This window comes from Borostomias antarcticus, assembly GCF_949987555.1.
Source record: "Borostomias antarcticus genome assembly, chromosome: 24".
Classification (NCBI taxonomy): domain Eukaryota; kingdom Metazoa; phylum Chordata; class Actinopteri; order Stomiiformes; family Stomiidae; genus Borostomias; species Borostomias antarcticus.
Window position 1 is genome coordinate 13,956,631 of NC_140257.1, and position 23,801 is coordinate 13,980,431.

The 23,801-nt window shown below is 45.8% G+C and overlaps 1 protein-coding gene across 1 annotated transcript in view; it reads right to left on the reverse strand.

Annotated features, from left to right (window-relative positions):
- Positions 1 to 23,801, reverse strand: part of LOC311325572 (voltage-gated inwardly rectifying potassium channel KCNH6-like) — a gene marked incomplete at both ends in the record, with an annotated part of 56,917 nt that overhangs the window by 15,060 nt on the left and 18,056 nt on the right. Inside the window, one exon of the mRNA XM_084458293.1 lies at positions 23,603 to 23,787. Coding sequence (XP_084314419.1) covers positions 23,603 to 23,787 — 185 coding nt within the window. The remainder of the gene's footprint in view (positions 1 to 23,602; positions 23,788 to 23,801) is intronic.

Genomic DNA, 23,801 nt, shown 5'->3' on the forward strand with positions numbered 1-23,801 from the left:
GCGTGAATGTGCCTGGGCCCAGATAGAGGCTGGGGTAGGGGTAGGGAGGGGGTAGGAATGGGGAACGGACCCAGGTTAGGGTGGGGGGGGAGTGCTCAGTGCTGCTGTTATGGATCTAAAGACTAATATCCTCACACACACACACACACACACACACACACATACACACACACACACACACGCACACCCTGAGGTACACTGCCACGTGGATGATGATTAATTAGAGAATCTTCACACGGTCTGTGTAATCACAGTTTGTGCGGCAGGCTGTTTTTTTCCCCCACTGATAATTGGCGCACAAAGCACACAAAGACCAGACGTCATGTACAGTACATATAGCATAACACAAACACTGCTCGGTTGTCCCGCACGCCGCCTGGACACACACCACCATAACAACCCCCCCTCGTGAGTCACGTGACCTGCCCCTACCCCCCTTGCTTCCAATCACCCTGTTCCTGGGACGCCATCGTTAGCAGGTCCACAGCAGGGGAGCGTATCCCATGTGCCCCATGGTTTCACAACACAGCGTGCCGGACAATCAAACACAGTGACGGGTACTGAAGTCACACACATGTCAGCCAATGTCACTCCAAATTCACTGTGCACAATGAGAGACCAGAACTGCTGCGTTGAAATTCTGTCTGGAAGTATTTCACCTGTGTTTGATTGTTCTTGTCTGGCGCAATGGAGCCAATTGGCTGCTCACAAAAACGCGAACCCCACCCACTCGACACTCCAACAAGTGTCAAGCGCTAAAGTATTTGAAATTATTTCAATTAGTACTTGGACCCAGCCCTGTACTCTACATATTGAATGTGTAATCTGAAGTACACTAGTGATGGCTCGTTGGGGCTCTGTTGGATTGAATAAAACGGATTTGTGTAGATGAGAAACAATACTTTTTTTTACCTCCACTCCAGCGACAGGTAATGTTTTGGGTGGCATGTGTTTGTTTGTTTGTTCATTTATTTGTTCGTTTGTTTGTTAGCAGGATTACGCAAAATGTACCAGACCGATTTTCATGAAACTCAGTCGAAAGGTGAAGCATTGGCCAACTTAGAACCCATTAAATGTTGAGACTGTCATAGAAGAGACTGGAAGCCAGTGTAGTGATAGTGAATGAAAGACGAGTGTAATGTGTGAATATTGTCATTCATCCATCCATCCATCTTCATCCGCTTATCTGGGGCCGGGTCGCGGAGGCAGCAGTCCCAGCAGGGGGCCCCAGACATCCCTTTCCCTTGAATATTGTATAATGTGTGAATATTTCCACACTCCCACCAGTATCCTAGCAGCGCTGAACGTTTGGAAGCTTCTGGAGGCTCTTGCTTGGGATCCTGATGAGAAGTGCATTGTAGTTGTCCAGCCTAGAGCAGACAAAGACGTGGACACTTTTTTTTTTTCACAGTTCTTGCACAGATGATTAAAGTGGGCCTCATTTTTACATCTAGGTTGGTAACGGTAAATGAGAAAAAAATGTCCAGGCCAGAGAATGTGACGCTAGTTATTAGGCATAGGCTGGACCTGGACTGGGGTGCCAATGAAAATAACTTCAGTTTTGGAGCTGTTCAGCTGCAGGACGTTATGTTCCATCCACACCCTTATCCCCTCTGAGCACATTATACTTTTCATTATTTCCGAGACATTGCCGTGGCTCAACAAAGCAAATTTCTCCGCTGCAAGCAAATGTCCTCTGCTTGCTTTAACATTTAATCAGTATTCCCAACTAGTGGCAGTTTTAGTTTAATATGTCAGTGTCATCTAGTTACAATATTATTTCAAGATATATGTAATTCAGTTTAGCATTTCAGATATCTACAGTTGCATTGTAGATACCTACGATCCAATTGTAGATATATGTAATTACAAGCTTCCTAATTGCAAATCTAATTGAAGATATCCACAATTGAATTTCCACATGTTAAAATCGAATTGTGACTAGTCGCAATCATTGTTATACATTATTATAAGCTATTTAGGCTATTTATAAATCTGCTTATTTGATAAATAAATAGTATAGCCTAGGCCTACTCTAACATTTTGGATCATCCTTATAGGGCTACGTTTAAACTGATCACGTGTTCGATGCCTCAGTCGGGCAGATAAGAATGCTTTAATTGTGGAACAGCTTATGGATGTTGTGTCATCGGCTGTCCTGTTTTTATGTCATTCAGCATTGTTGGAAATAAGTTCCCTCACCTCTACATTCCAATCCTTCATTCCTCGGATTCATCATCTTCTATATTTAAGCAATAAACCACGAGAAGCCATGTGTTATAGTGATTTTATAACAGCTAGGGGTCATTGTTAGGCACGACACGAAGCGGAGCCGAGCAAAATAGTTCCCCTAACAAAAGGGTTGCCAAGCAACAACAACAACAACTACAATGCATTGGATCAAACGGGAGGCGCATTCATACTGAAAATGGAATGATATGCGGTCCCAGGTGTGTGTTACAAAGTATTTTAACATGGCTTCCAGCCAATCAGAATCAAGAACCAGAACTAACCGTTGTATAACCATAAATAAATCACGTGCGTGGCTCATATATTGTCATTGACAATCGCACCTGTCCCATAATGCCATGTCTGTGGCTGGGTAACAAGTATAAAAAGGAATGTAATTCCAATGCGTAATGACGCACAATAGCTGCTTTAATTAGTCGTATTGCTGTTGGATGATGTGGAGGAAGAAGGAATTTGGAGAGAGCAAGTCTTCAGGGACCGGTAAATGATGACAGGTAGCTCATGAGCCGCTTCAGACCACCCAGGGCTGGACCTCTGTGCCACACTGGGCCCAGTGCTACAGAGACGTACCCGCACGAACCATGCCATACCTGTTCCACTGCAGGTCCTGACAACCCTCGGGTTTCCGGTAAATGGTAAATGGACTGCACTTATATAGCGCTTTTCCTCCTTTGCGGCACTCAAAGCGCTTTACAATGGCCTCTCATTCACCCATTCACACACACATTCACACACCAATGGCGGTAGCTGCCATGCAAGGTGCTAACCCGCTCATTGGGTGCAATTTGGGGTTAGGTGTCTTGCTCAAGGACACTTCGACATGTGGACAGTCGGAGCTGGGATTCGAACCACTGACCCTTCGATCACTGAACGACCCGCTCTACCAACTGAGCTACAGTCGCCCCTCCACCTTCCAAAGGGAACTGATAGATCAGGGATCTCCCAGCCAAGCCTTAGCCATGTTTCATCAGACATGTTAGGAGGTAGGTTATAATTGGACTGATGTACCTCTACATACTGTAAGGTTTACTTACACGGTGGGTGAACAGGCAAACAAAAAAGTGCAATTTGAAGCAAGGTCAGATATCCCATATGGAATGGGCAGCAAACTTGAGCGCACATTAGGCTGAAGTGGTCTACATCTAGGATTATCTCCAAGCTCCCGTTTCTTTCCAAAGTTCTGGAAAATATTGTACTCGTTCTACTGATGTCGTTTCTGAACACACATGGTATTTTGGAAGAGTTCCAGTCTGGTTATAAAGCGCTGCACAGTACCGAGACTGCACTCCTAAGGATTTTTAATGATATATTTCTGGCTACGGACTCTGGTGACTCTCTTTTTCTTGTACTGTTGGATCTAACTGCCGCTTTCGACACAGTGGATCACAATATTCTGCTCTCAAGCCTGGAGCACTGGGTTGGCATCAAAGGTTCAGCTCTGGAGTTTTTCAGGTCATACCTGTCAGAGAGAAGCTTCTGTGTTAGCCCGGGGCGACGCCGTATCCGCCACTGCATCTCTCCCTTGCGGGGTGCCCCAGGGCTCAATTCTTGGACCAATTTTATTTATGTTGTATCTACTCCCCCTAGGATCGTTTTTCAGGAAACATGGAGTCTCCTTCCACTGTTATGGTTCCATAGTTCCAGTGAAGGGAAATGCTTCAGCTTACCAAGACATTTTGGACAGTTCTATGGGAAGCCAGCCAACTTTGTGGGAACAGTTTGGGGAAGGCCCTTTTCTGTTCCAGTGTGACTGTGCCCCAGTGCACAAAGCAAGGTCCATAAAGGCATGGTTGAGTGAGGTTGGTGCGGAAGAACCTCCTAAGTGGCCCGGAGGTTGCGAGCTAGGCCCTCTCGTCCAGCATCAGTGTCTGACCTCACAAATGGTCTTCTGGATGAATGGGCAAAAATTCCGACAGACACACTCCAAAATCTTGTAGAAAGTCTTCCCAGAAGAGTGGAAGCTGATAGAGCTGCAAAGGGGGACCAGCTCCATATTAATGCCTATGAATTTAGAATGGGTCATAAAAGCTCCTGTAGGTATAATGTGTAGGTGGCCCAATACTTTTGTCCATATAGTGTATAATGTGTGACTTTATGTTCCCTCATGTTTTATAACTTGCAGGGATCAGATCATGAGTGCATGGCAGTCTCCATCCATGTATGCACTTTTCAGGTCAGCGGTCAAAGGTTAGTGACTGGACAGCTTTGAAAATGTCACTTAAACCATGCAGCAACAACATAACCGCTAGCAAAACTGTGACAACAAGAATATGATAAAGTGCCAGAGGTGCCAACAATTGCAACACATACTGTAGACTGTGCTGGAGTCCCTCCAAGTGACTCAGAGGCACCTTTCACTTGTGGGTGTGACCAACATCCTCATTCATATACAAGGTTTGATCTATAAGATTATGTGGGTGATATAATTCCAGCATAATACCATGTGTGAATGTGAATGTGAATACATTTGGTACTTTCCTGCCAGGACCCTTTCCACATTGCACAACGAGGGGATTACTGGACTAATATCTGGTCCAGAAATCATGGTACAAGATTTACAACTTTCTAAGTAGTCATTTATGTTTGCATAATGTGTTTGGATGATTTATCTGTCTGCTCTCTCAGGCTCTTTACGCAAGCCTAATGGGAGGAAAACCCAGGAAGGTGCCTCAATATCAGACAGAAACTGAAAACAAGTATATCAGTTTTCAATGAGGAAAAGGTATTGTTAGTGTTAAGAAGAGACACAATATATATTATATCCGTATCCTTTTCCTACCCCCACCCTACCCCAACCCCTGCCTCTATCTGGACCCAGGCACACTCACACACACACAGACATGATTCATACACCAGTGTTTGCCATGTCTCTATGATGTTTTTAGCCCATTTTGCTCTGACAATGTAATTAAATGTAATTTATTGCTCTATAAATGTTCTTAGCCGTTGGACAAACATACTCCAGGAGCTTGCTCAATCGTCTCGCTGAGAGTTGTCAGGGAAGAATTTTTACAGCTCACTTTTCTGGCCCCAGGATGATACTGTTTTTTTGCTTCCCTCTGGAATATGTAGGGGTGGGATGTCTGCCCACCTCCCTTGCTCTCTGTAAAGCGCATTGTGTTACCTCTTTGTATGAAATGCGCTATACAAATAAAGCTTTGATTGATTGATTGATTGATTGATTGATTGATTTATTGATTGATTGATTGATTGATTGATTGATTGATTGATTGATTGATTGATTGATTGATTGATATAGTGTGCTGGTCATTATAACGTCACTTCTTTTGTCCATTAGACAGAAGAGTTAATCAAGGTCATCGACAAGACCCTACAGCTGTCTAAAGAACATCTGGCAAATCTTGATTTTCTCATTAATTTGATGCTTCCCGAGGTATGGATCAATGCATCGAAGAATATATAAGGATGTAATAGCTACATTTTATAAAAAGTTAAGGGTTTTGATCAAAACTAATGTCCACTTTAACTACCAATGAAGACAATCTGTATACTATTTGTCATACAAATCATTAGCCCGGATTGTATATCATTCAAAATATCTGATCCTTGTTTTTCACTCTTAATCATTGATGATAATTCATTTGATTTATTTTTCATTGTCATCTCGAAAGTGCTGAAACAATTACAAAGTCATTAAGAAAAGAGAATAATAGCAAACAGAATAGTATCAGAGACAGTAAAATCTAAAATATGTACACATTGCATTTTTTTTTTTTTCTAAATTTAAATTTTAAATAATTTTCTAAATAAGTACCGGTAGGTCTTTAGATCAGTGTTAAAAGAGCCCAGAGACTGTGGTGTCCTCAGATTGTCAGGAAGGGCATTCCAAAGGCAGGGGGGCAACTGAGCAAAAGGCCTGATCTCCCATAGAGCAGAGCTTAGTCCTAGCGGTATGGAAAAGCAGTAAGGAGTTCTTTAAGGTAGGAGTTACAGTAGGAGAAGGGTTCTGAATTCAATCCTGCAGGCAACAGGGAGCCAGGATAGGGGTGATATGGGTACAGTTTATATAACTCTCACCTTGATCCTGGCAGCACTGTTCTGGATGAAATGAAGCTTTTGGAGTTTTATTTTTTATTTTTTTACCAGGGATCCCCTAGAGCATTGCAGTAGCCCAGCCTTGATGGTCACAATATATACTTGATGTGTGTTGTATTGTGTTGTTCCCTGTGTAAAGTCTTTCAGTATGTTGAAAAGCATTCTATGAATAAAATGCATTATTGTATAGTAAATGTTGCCTTTTTAAGCAATTTCAGCATTAACTAAATGCCCCATTGTTACTTTTTAGCAGTATAGCATGCTTCTCTATGGGGAACAAGGATAGTTGATTGATAAAAGATCTGTATGGATAACTTAAATGTTCAAGTATGGCTAGGTCATATATCTGTGTGTCCAACTGTGACAAAGTTAGTCATGCCATTATGTGGGGAGGTCTGTGGGATCTGGTCATAGAATGCATATCTTCTGCGTTTGCAGTCACTGACTGGCTAGGCCTTAGAGACTTATGCTTCAAGTGCAATGAGGATATTTTAATAGTAAAGGTGCCCTGAAAGCCAACTCCAGCTCCTGAATCTTCTGGAGATTCACGTTAGCAGAGAATTTGCATTTAATTTAATTAATTTGAATTTCATTCAACAACTGTACATGCTGACGACGTGCATCATGGGTGGGGGACGACAGGTTTCACTGTGTACTTATTACAGTATTGTTGTGGTTGTGGTTGTGGTTGTTGTGGTTGTTGTTGTTGTTGTTTTATGCCGTGGTTGTGTTGGAGTTTGTAGATAAGTGTTGGTGTTATCGTTCTGTAAAGACTGCTAATTAGCACGGCACTTGACAACAACTGTTCAGTTTTAGTCTACTGGGCCTGTGGCTGGACAACCTGGTCAAATAGCTGGTGAGGACGCCTCATAACAGACCACAGCATCACCGTCATCTTCTTCATCCTGCTCCTCCTCCTCATCATCATCATCATTATCATCATCATCGAGGCTAATGCGTAGGAGGCTACCTCTTGAACCTCCTGGAGGTGGTTCAACTTCCCAGAACACATGCTTGTTACATAGGTAATAGCTTTCATCCATCTTCATCTCCATCCAAGCTGTCAAGGGACTGAGATGCGACTGAGATGCCAGAGAGAACACTGCCAGTGGCCAATCACAGCCCTGTCCCTGCTAGGCATGACTAATCACACCCCCATACTCAGATTTAGATCGCTATTGTTCAACATGTTTGATACCCTGCCATACAAGTACCATCTGGTTGACACATAGGTTTAATGGAATGACAAAAAAACTACACACTGAAGATAAGTGCACTGTACAACTTGAATTCTCTGATATGCATCTTTCCTTCCTTCCTTCCTTCCTTCCTTCCTTCCTTCCTTCCTTCCTTCCTTCCTTCCTTCCTTCCTTCCTTCCTTCCTTCCTTCCTTCCTTCATGATCGCTGCTCTACCATGATGGGAGCGGTGAAAGCATGTGATGCTCTACACAGCTGTTATCCAATCCTATCACCACGGTGTGGATACTCCCTGGCACCAGCCAACCCCCACCCCACTGCCTTGTGGGTAAGTCCGGCCGGCAGCTACCTGCAACCTGGAAGGGTGCCGGTCGCCTTGGGCTTTCCTTGCCACTGGAATCTACCGGGGAATGGAATGGACCCCCCCACCCCCCCCCCCCCCTCATGGCACTTAAAAAAACCTCTCTGCGCAGCTTTCCTCCTTGACCACGGTGGTAAACCATCTGGAACCACATGACCGTGTGTAGCACAACCGACCGATGACATTCACCACCTACTGTACACCCGTACCTCTTCTGCCGTTCACGCCTCTCACCCGGTCTACTTTTTGTGGTAGAAACCTCGCGGTCGCAGACGCGCTGTCCCGTGCTAGCAGCTTTCCGGTGCGCGGTACCAGGGGGAATAGCAACCCAGCGCAGGGGGGGGGAGGGGGGAAGCCCTCCTCGCTGCCGACTGGGCATGAATCACATCCCCAGGGGTGAGGAGGTGGGGGGGGGGGGGGGGGTGCTGTGAACACCAGGGTTGGCTCTAAACGGTCCCTCGGGGTAGGCGGTAGAAAACATTACGTGCTTCCTGGTTTTACGTGACTCGTACAAACCTGTCGGGGGGGAGTAATGTGACATTTTGGAAGGGGGGCCGGACCCTGCGCCCACATACAACCGCCCCCCCCTGACGGAGAGACCCCGCGGTGTCGCTCCCTCTCAAAACTCAGAGCGAACTGAACGGCGAGCTAAACGGCGTGCTGTATTCTTCCAGCGTGATGTCGTTGCAGTGCTGTTTACAGCGCTTCGTCTGAGTCTACCTGTGGTCTCTACAGCCTAAAAGGCTGGCTCCCCTGACAGGAAAACTCCCATTACCCATGAGCCATGGCGGGGGAGCTGACTCCCCGAGTGAAACAAGAGGCTTGTTATTCACTCGATGCTGACGGATTGTCTGTGGAGGTGCTCTCATCCTGAGGGGTTAATCTGTGACAGACAAAGGTAGTTGTTGTCATGGAGCCTTGTGCAGATCCAACTAACACAGAAACAAACACACGCACACGCATACACACACACACACACACACACACACACACACACACACATACACACACACACACACACACACACACACGCACTAAACCCGCGCTTACACCACTCCTGTTCCAAGCACACACAGCTCAGGTAGGCCATAAATGTCCAGCTTGCATGTTCTCTAAACAACAACACGGAGCAATCTTTACGTAAACAAACCCTCCAAAGTGCTAGAACATTAATCTCGGCAGATGTGCCCAAGACAGGGAAAACGTATCTTAACCTTGACCTTTGAACCCAACCATTGCATTTGATCATCTCCCCAACATCACCGAGCGAACCTTAATGGTTAGTGTTGGATGTTCAACCTCAACCAACACTCATCCTTTTACCCAGTGGAGTCTAATCTGAATACCCCTTTTTTATATAAACCTTATATTTCAGTGTGTATATCTTTTTATATACTGTACATACACGTAAACAAACCCTCCGAAACGGCGCCGTGCCCGGAGGCGAAGAGAAGGCGCCGGCCGGCTGGTCGGTACCGGGTCCCACTCACCTCCTGGGCCACGATGCTGGAGATGCGCACGGCCCGCTTCACGCGCGTGTTCCTCCGCTCGCTGGGAGGGACGTCCTGAGACACCGCGCTGGCGCCGCCGCCGCTCAGGGACATGACTGCACACTCCTCCTCTCTCTCTCTCTCTCTCTCTCTCTCTCTGTCTCTCTTCTTCTGGTCTTCCCAGCTGCTCATCTACCTCCCAGGCTCACACCCCTTGTCCCACCCCCACTCCCCCACGCCAACTAAGAAGTCACCATTTCACCTCAGCACGTACACACACATACACACACACACACACACACTCACCGGAAACACATACTGGTCATTCTCTCACACACACACACACACACACAAACGCACCAGACACACGCACAGTACACTCACACACACAAACACGCACGCACTCTCACACACAGACTCCCACCTACCTCCTACCTCTCCAGCACCCTAAGTTTCCCCCTTCCCCAAACCCCCAGATAACTGCTCTCCTCAAATCCACACTAGGGGTCCCACTGGCTTCTGGGGGTCGTGTTCAGGTACTTCCAAACTCCCAACACCCTGCTTCTGTTCTCCGAGGGTCCAAACAGACGCTGTGTGCCCCTGAAGTCCAGCTCCTCGTGTTGATTCTGCGTGTGGTTGTGAGTGGACTGAGTCTCAAGAGGGAAGACCTCCTGGTCTCCGCCTCTTCTCTTCACTGCGCGTCCAATCTGAGGGATGATTGGTCCAAAGCGCGGGAGGCGGGTCCTTCAGCCTGTCGGGTGCAGGTCCATCTTAAGAGCCGGGTTCTTACTTTCTGATCGGTGTTCTTCGTCTGGGTTTACCCCCTCTCTCCGTTCTCCTCCCCCTCTCTCCTCTCCTCTCCTCTCTCCTCTCCTCTCTCCTCTCTCCTCCCTCCTCTTCAGTCGGCCTTGTTGATCATCACTCTTTCGGTTATGTAATGTCCAGACACACTGGGATCTCTCTCTCTCTCTCTCTCTCTCTCCACCCACTCCTCTCGTTCTCTCCTCTGTGGAAGTGCTCTACCTCTCAGCATAAGCTGTAACTGCAGCTGTCTGTCTGACCCTCCGCCTCCCTTTCTCCTGCCCCCCCCCCCCCCACTCTACCTCCTCCCTCCTTCCCCCCAGACCAGCTGCACGGCTGAATTGACCTTCTCTATCCCCAAATAAACAAAGCTTTCATAAACCATTCCTCCCTCTCTCATTCTCTCTCTCTCTCTCTCTCTCTCTCTCTCTCTCTATTCAGCTCTTTCCCCTCCCTCTCTCATCCTCTCCTCCCTCTCTCCTCTCTCTCATCCCTTTCCACTGCCTCTCTCCTCCCTCCCTCCCTCCCTCTGCTCCTCCCCTCTCTCCTCTGACTCCGCCCCCTACACACACAGATACAAGGCCCCGGACTAATGAATCTACATGCACGTAAAAACACTCATATAGCATTTAAGAGGCTCTACTTGAGGAAGCTCAGTCAGGTGACCCCTGATTTGGACGTAAGGATGTTTGGAGGGAAGGTGTGAGTGTGTGTGTGTGTGTGTGTGTGTGTGTCTTATCCCATCGATGACTCTTTGACCCTTAAATTCCCAGCTGATTACATGTACCCACAAATGAGAGTTGTGCAAGTGAGCCGATTCGCATAAACACCTGCACTACGCCGTCTATTCTGGGGGAGGTGACGCCACGGGACCCAGATACTGGTTCCCTTCCTCAACGCTGAGTCGGTACGGTGTACTTTACGTTACGCTGCCTCATCCATCATTACCCAGACTATAGATAATTATCCTATAGTCCACACAGCAGCGTCGTTTCTCTTTCCTCTCTTTCTTCTCTCTCTTTTCCTCTCTCTTTTTCGTGGATTTCCTGACAAGCGAGTGTAAAAGGTAGCAGCTTGCCAACGTGCAGACTTGACTGTAATTCCACAGGGCATTGATGACAAACACACACACACACACACACATCATTTCCCAGAGTTCATTTCAAACTGGGGCGGCATATTAGTTTTACCGAATCGATTTGTGTCCGTCATAAACTGAAAGATGACCCAGGTTGGCCCAAGTGTGTGTGTGTGTGTGTGTGTGTGTGTGTGAGAGTGTGAGTGTGTCTGTGTGTGTGTGTGAGTGTGCGTGTGTGTGTGTGTGTAACGAGAGCCCGTCCATCACTAGCTTCTCCATGTGTGACTGTAGGCCTTTGATAGGTTGGCTCACCTTTCATCATCGGTGTCACACAGGTCATTCGACTACTGCCCTCCCCTGGGGCTACTTGTGGGGCTGACTGACTGACTGACTGACTGACTGACTGACTGACTGACTGACTGACTGACTGACTGACTGACTGGCTGACTGACTGACTGACTGGCTGACTTGACTGATTGGCTGACTCACTGACTGAGAATATATTTGAAATTCAGCTCAATAGTTCCAAATCCAACTTGTCAACTCATGACTGAAACACAATTCAACAACAGGATGTTTTCATGGACAAACTAACCATTGTCCCTGTACTGCATCAATAAACATGGTGCTGAGTGAGCCAGACTTTTTTTTATTTTGAATTGAATTGAGACCTTTATTTTTTATTCTACCTTATCTGGTGGTGCGTGTATTGAACAGCGTGTCGCTCTCTGTCTGCAGGCTAAAACAGTCCGCTCAGCGGACACCCTATCTGCCTGGCCAGGGACTCTCGTCGCTACAAACATGCAGGATAGGATCAAGCTGTACTGCTTTTCACACAGGCCGACACATTCTGACACTGGTAAACACTCTGTTACCTTTTATCTAATCATTACCGATACAAGCTTTCAAAAAGAGTAAATGGTCTGTTTTGTAAATTTGTTTTCTAGTCTGTGTTATTTTGTTCTTTTGATACTTAACAGTGCAAATTCCCCCCGGGGATCGATAAAATACTACTACTACTACTACTACTACTACTACTACTACTACTGTACTACTACTACTACTACTACTACTACTACTACTGTACTACTACTACTACTACTGCTACAAATATACTACTACTACTACTACTACTACTACTACAACTACTACTACTGTACTACTACTACTACTACTACTACTACTACTACTACTTCTACTACTACTACTGCTACAAATATACTACTACTACTACTACTACTACTACTACTACTACTTCTACTACTACTACTGCTACAAATATACTACTACTACACTACTATACTACATCCCCATCCCTGTCTCAGAGGTACTGAAAAGAACATGGGGTTTCTGGGTCTGAGTGACAGAGCAGCTTGGTGACTGACTCACATGGCTATGTATACACCGTTATAATTACACATGATACAACACTGGCCTGAATCTGGAGTGAAAATCTAGGAGGAAGACACTTTGCATCAAAAATAAGCACTTTATGTGGGCTGTCTGTGTGATGAAAATCCCCCTCTCTGGGTTAGTGTCTAGACTCTAGGGTCAGAGCACTTATAAATGTCTACTAATTCCCGTGTGTGCGTGTGTGTGTGGGCGTGTGTGTGTGCGTGTGTGTGTGTGTGTGTGTGTGTGTGCGTGTGTGCGTGTGTGTGTGTGTGTGTGCGTGTGTGTGTGGGCGTGTGCGTGTGTATGAGTGTGTGTGTGTGGAGTGCTTATTTTTAATATGGCATTGGATGCTGGATATGGTTCATTGAAAAGTTCATCTTGTAATGAATCACTTAATCACATGAATCATTTAAATTACAGTAGAAGAGATGCACTGGAAATAAATAATAATACAATAATACTGTTAAGGTGTATGAAGTGAGTCTGTCTGAAGTTAGTCAGCCATGCCATGAGGCCACCTGTAGTCCAAGCAGAGCCTCTGCTGAGGAGGGGAAGAAACACCGAGCATTCAGGTAAACGAGGTGATCAGGTAAATGACAACACCTTGTGCAGTCTGCTGCATCGCTCTGCGCTTCACTTTGGAGAAACAGAGGCAGCTACTTTGTTGAGACAGAAAACAGAGCCCAGATAGCAAGCGGATCTGGGCCATATACAGGCCAGATCTGGCCCTTGTGGCTTAGTTCCGACCCATATATGGCCCAGAATCATTATACATCCGCTTGCTATCTGGGAGAGGACTGTACAGCTTGGAAGCATAAAGACGCTACTGGTAGGAATGGATGTAATTGAAATGTATTGAACTGTTTGTTTGGATGTGATTTATTGAGTATATATCAGCGTATATATATATACACATATATATCATGTGAAACAGTAGTGGTCGTATATTAATTTAAGTTATGAATTGCTTTACTGCTATGGTATGCAGGTTAAAGGGTTGTTGAATGAAATGTAGTGAGCATTTATGATTAATATCATATAATGAATATCAACTCATTTAAAGTGCTGTTAATCCAATTCTTTGGAATGATATGTGGTCCCAGGTGTGTGTTACAAAGTATTTTAACACGGCTTCCAGCCAATCAGAATCAAGAACCAGAACTAACCGTTGTATAATATACAGTATAGTTCAGTACTCTACATATTGTGTAGTACAGTATAGTGCTACAATCTGATTCTGAAAAGCACAGCAGAAGATGAGTGTGTGTGTGTGTGTGTGCGTGTGTGTGTGTGTGCGTGTGTGTGTGTGTGCGTGTGTGTGCGCGTGCACGTTCTCCAACCACACATCCACAGGCACAGTGTTTTCCCCCTTGAGTCATTATCTCTCTCTCTCTCACCTTCACCCCCCAGTCCCAGCCCCCCCCCCCCCCCCCCGCGCTCCACCCCCGCGGTATAGCAGCCGGCATGACTGAGAGCCGGCATGAGAGACGAGACGAGGCCACGATGAACTGCACCACGTTTAGTTTAGGCAATACACATAGTCTGTAGACGTGGCTAGGGCAATTTTCAGAGATTATGTCATGATTCATTTAAATTCGATGGAATATACCCTCAGTCATCCACTAAGTGGCAATTAAACGTTTTGAATTTGAATTAAATGGACAGCATGCTGTATGCTGCGGATGTATAGAACCAGGAGATGATGTTTCTCATTCAGACTGCTCCAGTCTAAAGCTTCCATACAGTATCTGTATGAAGATCTCCATTTTAGCTAAGAATAGATGAGGGGGCCTCTGCAAACTATGAAGTTTCCATCACAACAACGCCATTATCTGTGACACTGTGTCCCTACATCACACACACACACATTACACATTACACACAGCATACATGAGTCAAAGACACCCAAACACAAACACACACACACACACACACACACACGTCAGAGCAACATACAGTACGTCACACTGTATACACATAACAAAGACAGTAGATAAACAGCAGATAAAAGTCTGCATGCTGTTGGACACGATGATGCTGCCGATCTCCCTTCCTCTCTTACTGTCCCAGCATCCCTGTGATGTCATCAAAATGCTCCGGGGGCGAATTACCTACGTGTCATCTATGTGCGCCCCACCATAAATCACGCCTACCCCAATCTGCCCTCCACTGAAAATACCCCAAAGTTGAGGGACACAACGGGAGACTGCAAGGTTGTTCCTGACTACCTGTCTTATATAATGATATGCGCTAGACCCCCCTAGCCACCCCCCCAACCCCCCCCCCCCCCAGGAAACATCCAGGCTAAACATGAATATGAGTGAAGATTATGGCCTTGAGATTACAATGTGGTAATATCATGTTACAATATTAGTTGCCTGGCTGTCCTCCCCTCTCTCTCCACCCCCCCCCCCTCTCTCTCTCCTCTCTGTCTCCATCTCTCTCTCTCTCTCTCATTCTCTCTCTCTCTCTCTGGTCCTCTCTCCATATCATTGCATCCACCTGTCTCCATCCACCCCCTTTCACAGGAACAATTAGGAGTCCTGGCCCGACAGGTGATGAGCGATACGCGACTCTGAATGAGGCCAGAACACCTGTACTGAGTTGACAGCTCAGCGTCGGCTCCCTCAGCCCGCCTGTCAAGAAGCAGAGCAGTGGTTGCCTCCCGGTTCGACCACACAGGTCAGATAGATGTTGCTACTGAATACTACAGTGCCTGTCGGAGGCAGAGCTGAGCCTGGTACGCTGGCCTGAGCCTGGTACATTCATCTGACCGAGTCCCTCTCCTTCACCTCCACCTGGACTGTCTGACTGACTGATAACACTATACTGTAGGAGGTGAGTACTGTCTGACTAACTGATAACACTATACTGTAGGAGGTCAGTACTGTCTGACTAACTGATAACACTATACTGTAGGAGGTCAGTACTGTCTGACTGACTGATAACACTATACTGTAGGAGGTCAGTACTGTCTGACTGACTGATAACACTATACTGTAGGAGGTCAGTACTGTCTGACTAACTGATAACACTATACTGTAGGAGGTTAGGGTTAATACCTGGACTGACTGACTGACTGACTGACTGACTGACTGACTGACTGACTGACTCACTGACTGACTGACTGACTGACTGACTGACTGACTGACTGACTGACTGACTGTCTGTCTGACTGACTGACTGTCTGACTGACTGACTGACTCACTGACTGACTGACTCCCCGGGGGTCACGCAGACATTGGGTCACCCCCAGACTCCGTAACCCCTCTAACCTCATCTATCCTACTCTCTCAACTCATAGCGAGCAAGTGGTGACAGGGGGACTTTGGAATTGCCAGTTGACGGGGCCCAAAGCTGAATTTATGCATCCTCTCTCTCCCTCCCTAACTGTATTGCTCTCCCCGAGACATGAATCACACCAGAGAACACTGCCACACCCGCAGCCCTGTCAGATGTGTACTCCTTCTCTCACACTCCCAGAGCTGCGAGGCGCGGTGGTGGTACTAGCCTGCTTATTTCCCAGAAATGGAAATATTCTCTCTTCTCTATTCCACAGTTTTCCCCGCCCTCTTTTGAATTCCATGCTGTCTCTGTCATATGTAAATGGTAATGGTAAATGGACTGCACTTATATAGCGCTTTTCCACCTTAGCGGCACTCAAAGCGCTTTACAATGGCCTCTCATTCACCCATTCACACACACATTCACACACCAATGGCGGTAGCTGCCATGCAAGGTGCTAACCTGCTCATTGGGAGCAATTTGGGGTTAGGTGTCTTGCTCAAGGACACTTCGACATGTGGACAGTCGGAGCTGGGATTCGAACCACTGACCCTTCGATCACTGAACGACCCGCTCTACCAACTGAGCTACAGCCGCCCATATGTCCAATCAAGCTCACCATTGCTGTTGTGTATCGCCCACAAGGCCACCTTGGTGAGTTCCTGGAGGAGCTTGATACACTAATTTCTCACTTCCCTGATGATGGGTCCGCACTCATCCTTCTCGGCGACTTCAACGTCCAAAGTGAGAAATTGGAACCTCTTCTCTCTTTCCTCTCCTTCTTTGATCTTCACCTCTGCTTCTAATCCTTCACCTCTCCTGTTCTCCTCCTACTGTACTCACAAAGCCGGCAACCAGCTGGATCTCATCTTCACTAGACACTGTTCCACCCCTAACCTCTCTGTCTCCCCCCTCCATCTCTCTGACCACTTTCATGTCCTACTCCCTCTCCCTCCCCTCTTCCCACGTAATTCCTCCTCCTACCCACACGGTTACTACCCGTAGCCACCTCCGCTCGCTCTCCCCTACTGACCTTTCCTCTGCCGTTACCTCTGCCCTCCCTGCCCCTGCTACATGGATTCATACCAAATTTGGCTCACATGATCTAGGGTCATTACTCAATCATAAGCTTACACTTTGGTAATGATTGAATAAAGTGGGCGTGGCTTTTTACAACAAATCTGCATTTCTAGACATTTCACATTCCAAACTTCAAAAAATCTAAATAAATCACCCGTGCATCCTACTGAGCTGAATTTATTTTACGGCATTCAGATCGGTCAAACAATGAATACTCAGCAATGTTCAGTATCTTGCTGTAATTTGTACTGTATGCACAACATTTTCTATTTCATCTAATCCTTTAACAAATTTCACCAAAATATTTGACAACAAACCCGAAACCAGGATAATGATGTGTGACTTTTCTTAAATTTTTATCTCCAACGGTTTGACTATTATAATGATTTAAATTTTAAAAAGAGAAAGAACCCAGTTTTGCACATGTAATACTATTGCCTCAAGTTGTCCTATGTGAAAAGCCTGGTGGCGGAGTGGTAAATTGCCTTCTCTGGAGATTCAGAGGTTAACAGTTCAAATTCCCAGCTTGCTACGTCCCCTTGAGTAGATGCACCCTCCTGTTTCTGTGCATCTGTTGTGAACGCTTCAGATTCAGAGGTTAATGGTTCAAATCCCCAGGTTGCTATGGCCCCTTGGCCATATCCTGTGCTTTGTTCATTTTCAAGCTCAATTTCTCAATCTCCTGTGACAAATCTCAAATATCCAATATGTGCAAAGTAAATACAAAAAGTAGGCTATATATTTAACTTAAGTAAACAGAATTTCATTCAATTCATAATTCATCCCGTCAAAACCTTTTAGCCATGTCTCTATTTTTATCTTTGCAAAGTGCTTGGACCTCGATCATTGCGGCTTGCGGCTCTATTTTAGATTTCTATTCTTGCACATTTCCTTCAGCACTAGATTGTGCTCTTGGTCACTTGTTTTAGAAAGGAGATGCACCTGTGAGTTCTGGCAAGTAGTAATACATTGGCTTTTCCTACATTAAATTTAATTATTGTTAGTCGCTTTGGATAAAAGTGTCAGTTAAATGACTAATGTAATGTAACACTACTGTAGGAGGTTAGGGTTAACACCTGGACTGTCTGATTGATTGATAACACTACTGTAGAAGATGAATACAACTTAGAGGATATGGATGAGAAGAGAGGAGAGGAAGGGAGAAAAGAGGAAATGAGAGAAGAGGAAAGGAGAAGAGAGAAGAGAAGAGATGAGAAGAGATGAGAAGAGAAGAGAAGAGGAAAGGAGAAGAGAGAAAAAGAGAGGAGAGGACAGGAGAAGAGAGGAGAGGAGATGAGAGGAGAGGAGGGGAGAGAAGAGAAAGAAGAGAGATGGGGACCAGAGGAAAGAGCAGCAGGGGAGAAGAGGGAGGAGCAGAGGGAGGAGAGAGAAGTGTAGGTCACCCCAGATGGATGGTGTATACAGAGCTGGGTCTCCAGCCAACTCCAGCTTGATGGAATGGGGGCAGTGGAACAGGTAATGGGACCCTGAGGCTTTGGAGGGTTCCCTTGTTTATATCTACTGAACAACCAAAGTGACACACTGGTGTGTGTTTGCCCTATTCATAATGCTCCGGTTTATTTACATCCTATTACTCACACAGCAAAAACACCACAGCCCTAATGAGCTCAACCAGGCCCCGAGAGGTTTATACAGAGGATGACCATACCGCCTACCACAGTTTGAAAGCTGGTAAGATTTATACAGAGGCTGACCATATCATCTGCACTACCACAGTTGGAAAGCTGGTAAGCGGCTGCCATTAAAACCAGCGCAGGCAGGTCCCAGAGGCGAAAGCTGCTCATTATAACGTACATAAACACACATACCGACGATGGTCCAAACCCACGTCTCATATCTTACTGTATGTTGGACAGTTTCCTCCCAGTCCCTCAAACTAGACAACTTTAAGATTACGACAGTAGGGGAGCTGAAATGGGACTAGCTGACAACTAGCTGAAATACAGTAGGAGTGATTGGAGCTGTCTGATGAGGTGTGTGAGAGTATGTGTGTGTGTGTGTGTGTGTGTGTCTTGATTGTTCCCACACCTTTCTTACTGCTCATTCCTTCAGCACACTATGTTCCAATATAATGTATTCTACCCTGGCAGACAGGGAAATAGTTCATGGTCCAGAATCCTGGGCTCTAATTCACAAAACTTTTAACAATGTACTTCTCCCTCGACTTTTTTAACGAATCTTTTTTTTCTCTTCCATGTATCTTGTCATGTGCATCAGTGTCTGTTCACCATATTTTTTAAATCCATTCTCACATCGACTGTACTACTTGGGGGAAAAAAAAAAACTTTCAAAAGTAAGAGTGCTGATTTAGGATCTGCTGTGTTCCTAGATCAGCACTCCTGTTTATTAAATACAGACCCAGTTCTAATCACACTGAATTCTAGCTCTCTGAAATCTATCATAGAGCCACCTCTGCAGAGAGAGAGTGTGTAGGCTAAGTATCTTGTTCTAATTCCATCTCCCTGCCTATATCCAGCCCCTCCCGAGGGACCCCCGGCTGTGTGTTATCACAAGCAGAGCACAGTAGAGTGAGTAATGTATGCCGGCCTCGTCCCTGGGTCTGGTGGTACAGAAAACTGGGTCAGCCTGAGTCAGGATATGTACACGGGCCATTTTAGACCCTTTTTAGGGGGCTCAAGCCCCCCTAGATTTCATCTTAGCACCCCTAAAAAAAAGTATTTTTTTAAATCATCATTTTTATTGTTATTTTCTGAAATAATTTTAACCCAGAGACAGGGGCTTTACAAATACCGGTGGATATGGGCTTTATTTAAACAGGTTTATTATCGCATATTTTTTTCCAGTTTCCCGGACCCAATGTGCATGCCCCTCGTTGGTAAAGTTGCTGTTGGTAACTGGGACCAGTAATATCAGTAAAGCCAGGCGTAGACTGTGCGATTTGTCCACTATTTTGCTACAATTTTGTAGTCGCACACTACGTTGCGAAAATCCTAGTGTTGGCAAATAGAGCCGAGTGGACACAGATATACCCATTTTTCAATGAACTTTGAGAACATACTTCTTAATGCCCACATATATAAAAACTGTACAAGGACAGCAAATGGGCTATATGAATGACAACACTTTTCCTTCAGTCAATACTACAGTACTACCCCCTCCAGCCTTGTCTGACTAGCAGCTGAAAGGCCCTGGGGTGTGTAACACAGTAGCAGTATTAGGCTATAGCAGATGGCCTTGAACAAACAGCGTCATTCGCTTTGTGCCATTTGATAAACCTTTCAACAGCAAACTGTAGCTGATATGGTTGAATACTGTGTATACATGTGGTGAAAAAGTGGCCTTTGGGGGAAGGCTGTCTCGAGGATAATTGTGCAGTGTAATCGTGCGCACGCACGCACACACGCACGCACACACACACACACGCACACACACACAATGGACCTGGTAGACCTTCAACAGTAGAGTAAACATCCAACCATGCAGACGCAGGGCCAGTTGGTGAGCAGTTGGGGGTTTTGTGGCAGTTTGGAATTATATTTATGTAATGTTATGGCTTGGCATGACTTTCAAACTGCTCACCCAAGAATATTATTATTGGGCCCTGGTAAGCCCAATAACAGTTGTGTTACTCTTTAGATAGTGCTGCCACGCACTGGACAGACAATGGAATAACGAGATATAGAGAGAGAGAGCAGATACAGTATTACATCATGGTCAAAATAGTCCTTAGGGACTGGTTTCTTAAGCCTAATTTATACTTTGTGAGCCGTGAGCCACAATTTTTTTTCAGTGACGTAGTCATGCACAGTTATATTTTTATTTTTTTATGCACGGTTATCTTGAGAAATGAAAATTTAACCGGTTGTACTGTTTTCACCGCGGTTCACCGTGACACCGGTAACCGTCCCATCCCTCCGCGCCTCCCCTGAATTCCTTTGGGGCCCCCCAGGGGAGGCCCGCCTCACAGTTTGGGAATGCCTGCTCTAGATCATGCCTACACTACATTACATAAACAGTGCCTACCCATGCTACACTGGGACCCTCTGATCATGCCACAGTTCACCTGATTCCTAAATACAGGCAGAAAAACTCTAAGCCTGTTGTGATGTGAGAACATATAAGCTCGCACATGCTTGGACAGAGGTTTCAAGGCTGCTACCAACAGCCTGGATAAGAAGACAGATTATAGACATGACATGATGATGGACTCTTCCTCAACATCAGACCAATTCACTGACACACTGACGAAGACCCACCTTGGGTCGAAACGTTGTTTTTTGGGTTAAATATACCTTTTTGGGATAAATATACCTTGGAGCAGCGTGCGGACTTCAATTGTTTGCATTCACAGGAATGTGGGTTATATCTATCAGCTATATCTGATCTAGATCTGCAGGCCTCTGGCCCAAGCCAGAGACATTGTTGTCTCCAGTATGCAATAACCAATCAATCAGAGCTCATACAGGAGTTAACGTGGTTCATTTGGACTGCTTCCTTTCAAACCCACAGTTAACCTGTCAGAACCCTCTCTAGCCCAAGGACTGGTCCCTTGAAATGGAATTGAAAAGGAATCATTAACTCCTCTCCTCACTGTACAGTAAGGATATGGCCCTTTCTCACAGATATGCTATGGAGATCTGTGCCATAAATCTGGTAATTTAGACATATATCCAGCTTCAAACATTCCTGCAGGCCTGTGGCTCTCAGCAATGACAAGCAAAATGTCTCAGTTAAAGTACAATTCTTTTTAAACGTTTTAAATGTCTAATGGATATTCTCAGAGCACCCAATGGGGAGAATAGAGGGGCAAAACTTTTTATAAATAAATTAAGCCACAAAAAATATAAAAAAGACATGCGTTATGGATATGATGGGAAATGACAGTCATTTTCTGGAGACTATACTTTTTTTAATACTTTTCTTTTTAACTCTGAAGTTTTAAGTCTAATGCAGATGGTTTAATATCCACATGATGAAGGAGTCTTGGCTGAACATAAAAATATAAATGTTAAACGTTGAAAAAAACAACATTATGGATGTGACATTGCTCCATTATGGATGTGATGTGTCTGAAATAAACAGAATATGTTTGGGAAATCAACAATCAAACTATCACGGCACTTTTGTTCACATCTAAAATGACTCTGAATGTCAGTTTTGACATTAATAAAACCATCTGAGATACTGTAGCTCTGAAGATGTTCATGACGGCTGCAAATAAGGCATCGATTTCACTAACAAAGTCTTTTTAGGAGATTTGTTTTTAATTACTACTCCGTTCTCTACACTGGAATCCCTGTAGCAGCTCACGTCCAGTTTATTCGTCAGCTACTGTGAGGATGTACTGTATGTGTACCAACATGCACCAGGGTTAGCTACAACAACGACAAACCCTGGTTCACAGCTAAACTCAGACAGGTAAGGTTGGAAAAGGAGAAATGGTATAGAGTGGGGACCAGGACTGGTTTAAAGAGGCTAAGTACAGGTTTAGCTAGGCGGTGAGAGATGCTAAACAAATGCACACTGAGAAACGTCAACAGCACTTCTCAGAAAACAACTGGGCCTGGATCTGGAAGGGCCTCAGACATATCATCATCAACTACACACCGAAAGTCCCACACTTCACTAAAGACTTCTGCCTGGCCATCGACCTTGAGCCCTCCCCCTGCAGTTTGACTACAGAGCCAACAGGTCTGTGGACGATGCAGTAAACATGGCCCTCCACTTCATCCTCCAGTACCTGAACCTACACCAGGATGCTGTTTGTGGACTTCAGCTCTACCTTTAATACCATCCTCCCGGCTCTGTGGATCACCGACTTCCTATCTGTCAGGAAGCAGCATGTGAAGTTGGGGAAACACATCTCTGACTGCAGGACAATCAGCATCGGTTCCCCGCAAGGCTGCGTCCTTTCCCCCCTACTCTTCTCCCTGAACACCAACAGCTGCACCTCCAGCCACCAGTCTGACAAGCTCCTGAAGTTTGCTGACAACACCACCCTCATTGGGCTCATCTCTGATGGGGATGAGATCGTCTACAGGTGGGAGTTTGACCATGGTGTGGCAAAAACAACCTGGAGCTCGACACTCTAAAGACAGTGGAAATGGTTGTGGATTCAGAAAGAAACCCAGCCCCACCTTTCCCCCACCAGGAAGTACATCAGATGTACTTCCTGAGGCAAGAATTTCAACCTGCCAAAGCCAATGATGGTACACTTCTACACCTCCATCATTGAGTCCATCATCACCTCCTCCATCACCATCTGGTACGCTGCTGCCACAGCCAAGGACAAGGCCAGACTGCAGCGCATCATCCACTCTGCTGAGAGGGTGATTGGCTGCAACCTAGCATCCCTCCAAGAACTGCACGCCACCAGGGCCCTGAGGCGGGCAAGAAAGAGACCTACCTCTCCCACCCTGGTCACAAACTCTTTGAAACACTCGGCGTTGGCAGGAGGCTGCAGTCCATCAGGACCAAAACGTCAAAGCATAAAAACAGTTTCTTTTCGACTGTAACTGGCCTCATCAACAAGGCGCGAGACCCTCACTGACACTCTATTTTGTACACTTTTGTAGATTACAGGTGAACACATGGTGATTACATGAGAAAGGAGCGGCGCGACTGACCTGGGTCATTTTCTCCGTGACGTTGTGAGTGCGGTCCATGAGGATGAGGGGCGCGATGATGTCGATCTCTCCGGGCGGGCACGCCGCAAAGGGCTCGCCGTGCGCGTCCACGTTGAAGCCGCATAGGCGGATGGGGTCCGACTCCAAGGCGGCGTTGGGCATGCTGGTCTGACGGGTCATGTGACCTGGGAGTGTGCGT